Source organism: Punica granatum, chromosome 2, assembly GCF_007655135.1.
Source record: "Punica granatum isolate Tunisia-2019 chromosome 2, ASM765513v2, whole genome shotgun sequence".
In the NCBI taxonomy this organism is placed as follows: Eukaryota; Viridiplantae; Streptophyta; class Magnoliopsida; order Myrtales; family Lythraceae; genus Punica; species Punica granatum.
The window spans coordinates 43,114,549-43,123,165 of NC_045128.1; the positions used below are offsets into that span (position 1 = coordinate 43,114,549).

Here is an 8,617-nt window from a genome sequence, read left to right on the forward strand (position 1 = left end):
TTCTTCTTCCCGCCGAGAGGGAAAAAAAATAAAAATGAAATCCATTTCATGGTGTTGTTCAGGCGAAATCCTTCTCTTCTTCCGTCGGATCCCTAGAAATTCTCTGTGGAAGAATCATCTCTTTCGCTTCCGGCGATTGGAGGTGTGGTGTGTGCAGCCGGCGGAGCATGCTCTCTTCTCTGCTCGGTAGCTGCCTGCATGCTGCTTTGAAGGAGAGTGAAAAGCTTGGAGCTGATTGCTGTTTCTAACTAAACTGATTGGCGAAATGATGATTGGAGATTTGAGCATCAATGGATGCTGATTGGGCAGAGCGGAGAGTGAGTACATGAGGAGGTACCATAGCCATGAGTTCGCGGGGAGCCACTGTAGCTCTGCTCTCGTCAAGCACATCAAGGCTCCACTTCATCCCGTAATCTCTCTCTCCCTCTCCCTCCCTCTCTCTCTCTCTCTCTCTCTCTCTCTCTCTCTCTTTGGGGATCAAAGGCTGGATGCAGTTAGGTCAATGTCTATGGCTATGACTTGCGCTTGTGAGCTGTGACTGTACGGTTGAAATCACTTAACAATTGGCAGATTCTTCTTTTCCAATGACCGGTTCATCAGCCTTAACAAAATGAGGGAGAGATCTTCCATGAAGCGCCCATAATTGTTACAGGTTTCTACCCGAGTTGAATAACTTATGTCAATCTGAAGAAGCTTGTTCTGATTTTCTTTGCTTAGCTTTCTTGCCATATGAACTTCATGGAAGAAGAGGAATTACGAATACGGAGATGATTGATAGGATTGGTTAGACCGCTCATCATGCGCACGAGATTCTGAAATGCCGTATATGCAAAGGCTCATCGTAATTTCTTTTTAGTGTGTAGTCTCTCTAGCAGTTCTTGTCGATTAAAAACGGAATCTCCATAGGTGTGGTCTCTGGTTAGGAGATTTGATCAACCGCAGAAGTACAAACCGTTCATTAGCAGGTGCTTCATGCAGGGAAACCTTGAAACTGGCAGTCTCCGGGAAGTAGATGTGAAGTCCGGACTTCCTGCCACGAAAAGCACAGAAAGATTGGAAGTTCTTGATGGCAATGAGCATGTGCTTAGCATAAAGATTGTAGGTGGTGATCACAGACTAAGGGTATGTTCTTTCTTTTTCTGTAGTTTGTCATCGTATAACATATGCTATATTTCATTCACTAGCTTGCAAAATCAGTTCTACCTGAACTGCTGCTCGTATTTGTACATCATGAGTCATCCATTCTATAAGGTGCTAGCTGCTGACCTCTCGTGGCATTCAATTTTTGCTCTTTTCAGAACTATTCTTCCATCATCTCCCTCCATCCAGAGCTAATCGATGGAAGGCCTGGAACCCCAGTGATCGAGTCCTTTGTGGTGGATGTGCCTGAGGGGAACACCAAGGATGAGACCCATTACTTTGTGGAAGCCTTGATCGAGTGCAATCTCAAATCTTTAGCTGCTGTGTGCGAGGGCTGAGCGCCGAAGGATCACATTCCACCTATCAATTGAGTAATGAATCCCAAGGACCAATAAGACACCGAGACTCAACAGTCAAAACGCTAATATCCTGAAGCTCTCGGCATCTGACAGGCCTTAAAAATACAGTCACCATAGAGCTGTGTCCGTTGGTGTCTGTTGGACACTATATACCAAACCTCACATTCTTTGTAGCTAGCACAAGCAGTGCAGCTTTAAGTGTACTGCAGGCTCTAAAATATTACTATGGAGGGATTGCGAGATTCACTCGGGTTGAAGAGATTGGTGTGTTTGCTTTCTGTGGTATCTGCATCATCTTAGATTAATTAAGAAGCATTACAATCTTCACTAACATGTTCGCCTATTGTTGTTTCCATTACATGAATTGTTTGGATTATCCAGCTTCCACAGAGCCTTTCTGATAACCTGTATCGAGCCACTTAAGGGAAAAACTTGAATCCAATTGCAAAACTACACTCGAGGATAAAGGAAAAACTCAAATGCATCTGATTTCAATTAGTAAGGCAGAAATGTCATAGGCACAAAGTGATTAATGTGTTACAAATTCCCAAACCAGCAAAAGCGAAAACAAGCAGCAGGTCCCATAAATGCAAAAGCTCCATCATCCCATCACATCCAAAATTTCGGGAGGGATCCACAAACTTTGAGGGACACCCGATTTCCTAACAAAAGAAGCTATCGGCTGGCTATTGCGCTGGACCTGGACCACCGTAAGGAGGCCTCCCTGTGGCATGATGTGGGGGTAACCCACCAGGACTCGGTCCTTGCATCATCCCAGGACCCATTTGATAGGGTCCGGGCGCCTGAGACATGTAGGGGTTGCTCTGCATTTGCATAGGCATGGACTGGGGACCGCCGGGGACTGGGCCCCAACCCGCTGTTGGCTGCTGCATCATCGTCTGTCCAGAGACAGGAGGGTACTGCCCCGGCCCACCATACTGAGAAGTGGCTGGACCAGGCTGCTGCCCAAGAATGGAGGGCTGGGTATTTGCCATTGCAGGGTTCTGTAAAGTGTAGTCCCTACTCCGATCATTGTTAACCTGAAAGCAAAAACCAGCAATTTATCAAACTCGCTCCCTAGTTTCCTCCACTCTTCAGGGGACATCCCTATTTCCTTAATTCGATTTTAAATATAAAGAAGGGTAAGACAATTCTTGTGAATCCCAAATCAGACATTCTGCACCAAATTTAAAAAGATCCATCGGTGATGCATGGTCCAGATAAGAATTGTCCCCCAAAAGCAAAAAAAATAAGTTGCTTAACCTTCCAGTATACCCAAACTCAAGAACACTTATCACCTAAAAGCTAAAACTATGATTAATCACCTTGATGCTGAGATCAGTGTGGCGTGAATATGAAAGATGAAGCTTGCAGAACCCGCCATCGTAAATGCAGTGTCCCTCCAAGGACTCCTTGGCCACTACAGCCGTCTGAATATCTGCAGGGCAGTTCCATCAATAATTCACCTTCTTAACAAATTCTTAGAAAATTCTCCAAGATTTTTACCAGGATACTGAATCAGAGCCTGCACTCCCCCATTCTTATCAAACATGGCAATCTTCTGTACAGGCCCAAAAGCAGAAAAGACCTAACATAACAAAAGCCAAAAGCGACACCAATAAAGTAAGAGATCTCTGGATATAGGGGCTAGCGAGTATACAAGTGCTGCATGAGTTCGAAGAATGAGAAAGCAACCAACTATAGCATATTCTTTCTTGCTCTCTAACAGACATACCATGTGAAGAACATCCAACGTGACTGCGTACTGCATGTTCTCAATTGACGCAAGAAGCACATTACTCTCGGGTTCTAGTTTCTTCCCATCGACGCCAACAGCCAACTGTCAACAAATATGCATCATTTGAACAAACTAAGAAATTCAAGCGTATAAGCTAAATGGCTAGCTCGCAACAACTCATGGTCATAGGACGAGATACCAAAAGCTTTTAAGACAATTATTTAAGGTTAGGAGGGGAGAGAGATATCAGATGCCTTGGAGAATGAGGGCATCATGCAGTAGGAGACACAAAGGAATTACCTGACCACTGCCATCTATTGCTGATTGAGCAACAGGTAGGTATGGATTGGTGTAGTCCCTGAAAGAATAGAAAAAGATGAGAAAAATGGTTGATACCATAATGATAGATTAAAGATCCAGGCAATATATATAAACCGAACTCGAGCATGGAAGATTTGCCACGCCACATGAAGAATGGAAAAATGAAACATTTGTACTACCTGCTCCTGTGGCTCTGGAATTTCACGCTCAGGTCAGTATGCGCAGAGTATGTGATCCTGAGAGTGCACGGTCCCATTTGCTCGGGGAGCAAATAGCTGATTTCCAACAATAAAAATAATGCAGAAAACAATACTTAGATATGGCAGGCATCATCAAAAGGAGACAGATTGAATATTACATGTCAATAAACTTAGTTTAGAAAATTTCTAATCGGCGGTTGGCTCTCTGTGTCTGCATAATCTTATCTTTAAACATCCAAGCACATTTAAGATAAAAATTGAAATAATGTTAACATAAAGGCCATTACAAGTCAAAGGGTTACCTAGGGATGCATCTTCCATCCAGTGCATTTTTTGCAGAAGAAGCAGTTTCAGCATCAGAAAATTGCACCAAGGCCTAAAAAGAACATTATAGTCAAGACAAGCAGAACTAGAAGGCATATATTAACCAGAGAGACAAGTGATGTTATCATAGACCTGAAATCCAGCTGTTTTTTCGAAAGTAGTGATCTTATGGACGAAGCCAAAAGCTGAAAACACCTGCATTACAAGAAACAATATTCAGCACCTGAATATTAATGCAAAACCCAGTACGAAATTCCACAAAAACACTAATTACAAGCGAAATTGCACGTTGCATGAAAACAGCTAATACACCTTAACATATCACCTAGTATTCCCTAGTAGATAAATTGACATCTCAACTAATGAAGGAAAGTTTTCAAATTCAAACTTCCAGCAGGAATTTTGGATGTTCCAGCCAAACCTCATCATATGAGAGTAGAAAAACAGAAATTTTAATAGCCACAGATGGGTCTCCAGAGTATACAATCACCTAGTTCCTAGCAAAATTAGGTGTTCGTTACTGGAGTTCACTTACCTGGCAAAATATGCCAGCAACTTCACCAGAAAGATTATCCAAGAAGGGAAAACACAACATTTTTCTTATTTAAAATGCCTCGTCAGAAGATTAAGAGTAACAAGAATGCATAACAACGGATTTTCTCCCTTGAAACATAAGAACTGTGTTCTATTGTCAAGGATCGATCAGTTAGAGCTAACAAATTCTAATCATATCATAGCGTTTAAATTTACAGACCAAAACAAGTAATCGTTCACTTTCTTTTCAAAAGGAAGAAAACCTTCCACTTAGTGAATTGAAAAACCACTTTCTACCCATGCAAGTATGCATAAGCATATAAGAAGAGAGAGGGAGCAGAGAAACAAGAGGAAAAATCCTAATCTACAAGTAAGGGAGGAGGAAGATGTGGAGGAAGAGCAGGGAAGAAAGAGGCAGGGTTAAGGAAAGGAGAAAGGAGACAAACACACATAAGCTCTTTTCTCCCGATGCACTAAGCTGCCATTGAAGATATTCCCTTGACATGGGCCTGCTAATCCATTGACATTCATGTCAAAGAAAAGTTTACTAGAGCATGACAAACTTCAACCTACTCTACAACTCTCAACAGGGACATCCTCAGAGCAACAACTTTACCTCTCGAATTCGAAATGGAAGTGCAAGCAATATGCTTACCAAATGTAAAACGTCAATGCTGACAAGGCGTGCATCATTTCCTTCAATTGTTACCAGCAGAACGTTTCCAGCAACATCAGCCGTGGTCTTATTATTGACAATCTCTTGCCTATTAGAATATTGCAGGTAGACAGTCTTTCCACGTACTTGAGCAGGCTCCGAGGATGAGGCATAATATGATATCATAGCAATAGCTTGATTCAAATCAGCCTGTATAAATTGAACAATAAACAGCAGACAGATGGCATAAGTAACATTGCTCCAGTTACTTTGATCCCACCAGGGAGAAAAGAGAGAGAGGGGGGGGGGGGGGGGGGGGGGGGGGGGGTTGTTGTTGGGGAATGGAAACGGCATGGAACTCACAAATTCAATAAAAGCTTGATTCTTGTTTGCTCCGACATTGCACTTTGTGTTGACAACTTTCCCAAATGGCTTCCCCAGTTCGATGAGTTCTTCTTCCGTGCATTCCCACGGCAAATTTCTCAAATGCAGCACCTTCGATGGAGGCTGGGTGTAACGAAACTGAGGCTGACTGGACACAGATGCCATCTCAACTCAACTCAACTCAGCTCAAAAAACCCCAAACCACTCACAAGCCTGCACAGAATTCTGCAATACGGAGACCACCATAGTCATTATAACTCATTGAAGTAGCCATGGAACCGAAAGTTCACAAACTCTGTTATGGAGAAGCATACAGCAAGTATTCTGTACAGCGCGTTCGTGAAAGATATCCTATTATATTTTCAAAGACCATAACACCGTGCCATAGTTCCTCTGTCATAGAAAATCATCAAACAGCAACATAAACTACACATATCAGACCCAACCTCAGCTCGGGAGCAAGGCTCTCGTCTCGCCCTCGGACTAATCCCATAAGAGAGCATACGGATTTGCCAAATTATGTTATACACAATAAAATAACAATTCACTGACAATTTCGCAAGGAAAATAGCTTTAGAGCATAACAGGCGACGGGGAGTGCTCGATTTCTCGCGCCAATACGAATCCCTAATGACAATCGAAGAAAACGACCGATCAGGACAAAATCGCAAGGTGCAGGGACAAGTTACCTGTGACCCTCGAGATTTTGGAGCCCTAATTCGGTGCAATTCTCAAATCTAGGGTTTCCGCAGGAACGGAATGGAGAGGGGACGGAGATTGGGGTTTGGAGTCGGGAAGGCTACAAAGAGGAAATAACGTGTTGTAAGCCACCAAGGAGGCCTGTCCTGTAACGAAGGCGGCGCAGGTTAGCAGGATGAGGTCGGCGTATTTTAGATTTAGATTTAGATTTCTTTGGAACAGAAGGGTAAAGTGGTCATGCCATTTTCAGCCGACGCAAAGAATGGTACGGTGTCGTATCAATATCTTCCCCTTCCTTCCTTGCCTTTTGTAGCTTTGCTCGTCTTCCTTTTTCTTAAAATTCCTATAAATTTGATCAATTGCACACCAACCCCCAAACCAAAAAAAAATAAAAAAAATTGATAACATTTCATAATGCGGCTTTCCTTTAAAAGTTAACTAGTGAAGTGTAACGGAGCATCCACTTTCAAAGATTTAAGGCCCATCAGTCTTTGCAATGTGTGCTACAAAGTGATATCTAAAATAATTGCCAACAGACTCAAGCCACTCATCCAGAAGATCATCTCTCCAAACCAAACTGCATTCGTCGAAGGGAGATGGATAAATGAGAACGGCCTTCTCACACAAGAGATCGTCCACACAATGAGAAAAACGAAAGCGCGCAGAGGATGGGTTGGGATGAAGATTGACTTTATGAAAGCCTTCGATAAGCTGGAATGGCCTTTCATCATCAAGATTCTCGAAAAGCTAGGCTTCCACTCGACCTTTATCTCATGGATTCATCAATGCATCTCCACATCAACCTTTTCGATCCTTCTCAATGGCTCTCCGTATGGTCATTTCGCGCCATCCAGAGGTCTAAGGCAGGGAGATCCTATCTCCCCCTACTTGTTCGTCATATCCATGGAAATCTTGTCACGTCTCCTATACAGGGCTGAATCAAACGGCAATATTAAGGGCATTCAAATAAGTCGTGGAGGGCCTCAGATCACCCATTTAATGTTCGCGGATGACCTCCTCATCCTGGCTAAGGCCTCTACTGCTAATATCACAACCATAAAAGACATCCTCGATAAATTCTGCCAATGGTCAGGCCAAGAAATCAACTGCTCCAAATCAGGCTTTTTCTTCTTCAAGAACTCAACAGTGGACTCTAGAAGATCAGCAAAATCCATCCTTAGCATTAGAAAACTGAAGGAGAATGCAAGATATTTGGGAAACCCAATGTTCATCAAACGGAAAAGGAAAGATTCATTCCAATTCCTCATTGATAAGATCAAAAATAGACTTGCAGCATGGAAAACAAAAGCTCTGTCATGGGCGGGGAGAGCCACTTTGATCAGATCAGTAATCAACAGCACCCCGATCTATACCATGTCCTTGTTTCGACTTCCAAAGTCCACTCTCAATACAATTGACAAAGTGACAAGGAGATTCTGGTGGGGCTCTACCAAAGAGGAGGGCAACTTCTATGCCCCAAAAAATTGGGATGCCATTTGCCAACCAAAAGCAAAAGGGGGCCTTGGTTTCCGAAGAGCCGAAGACTCAAATAAGGCAATGCTTTCCAAAACGGCTTGGGCGCTCACAAAAGGTAACGGCAGCCTGGCGGGTAGAGCTTTCAAAGCCAAATACGGTAATTTTCTAAACTCCCCCAACCGCCCCTCAGCTTCGCCGATCTGGAAAGGCCTCCAGTGGTGCAAGGATAGTATCCAGGCAAGTACTTGCTTTTCTATAGGAAACGGCTCTTCAACCTCAGCTTGGCAAGATCCATGGATCCCAGGTATGGTCAACTTTAAACCAACTCCTAGGGTAGATGTTTCCCAAGACCCTGCCCTAAAGGCGCGTGACCTAATGCTCTTCAACCCAAAGCGATGGAACATTCCACTTATCTCATCCCTTTTTGAGCATGACACGGTGCATAACATCCTTAAGATCCATCTGTCCCAAGCCGATTTTGAAGACTCCGCAGAATGGACCCCCAACTCATCAGGGAAGCATTCTGTTAAATCCTTTTACCTCACTGATCAACTGCACAGATTCCATGATCACAGCGGAATATCTTGGAAAGCAATCTGGAATCTTAAGATTCATGAACGCTTTAAACTCTATATTTGGAGGATAGGTAGTGAAAGCCTCCCCTGGTTTAGCGAAGAGGATGCACCTTGTCCCCTATGCCAAACCAGCTCCGATAGGATTGATCATCTCTACGGAGATTGTATCTTCTATCGTGTTGCTTGGAGGGAATCACCCTGGGGCTTGCACT

At 43.4% G+C, this 8,617-nt stretch overlaps 2 protein-coding genes across 2 annotated transcripts; one reads left to right on the top strand and one right to left on the bottom strand.

The window, feature by feature from the left end:
- Window positions 1-1,875, top strand: LOC116194204 (abscisic acid receptor PYL8-like). The gene is made up of 3 exons (XM_031522956.1): window positions 1-409; window positions 979-1,122; window positions 1,299-1,875. Exons 1-3 carry the CDS (start codon window positions 326-328, stop codon window positions 1,476-1,478), a joined length of 408 nt encoding a protein of 135 aa, XP_031378816.1. The 5' UTR covers window positions 1-325; the 3' UTR covers window positions 1,479-1,875.
- An 87-nt stretch (window positions 1,876-1,962) lies between these two features.
- On the bottom strand, window positions 1,963-6,501 carry LOC116194201 (polypyrimidine tract-binding protein homolog 2). The gene is made up of 11 exons (XM_031522952.1): window positions 6,345-6,501; window positions 5,635-5,880; window positions 5,272-5,481; window positions 4,215-4,277; window positions 4,061-4,134; window positions 3,738-3,833; window positions 3,538-3,595; window positions 3,235-3,339; window positions 3,006-3,087; window positions 2,825-2,937; window positions 1,963-2,539 (listed from the first exon to the last, which is right to left on the bottom strand). Exons 2-11 carry the CDS (start codon window positions 5,818-5,820, stop codon window positions 2,186-2,188), a joined length of 1,341 nt encoding a protein of 446 aa, XP_031378812.1. The 5' UTR covers window positions 5,821-5,880; window positions 6,345-6,501; the 3' UTR covers window positions 1,963-2,185.
- Between the last annotated feature and the right edge of the window lie 2,116 nt (window positions 6,502-8,617).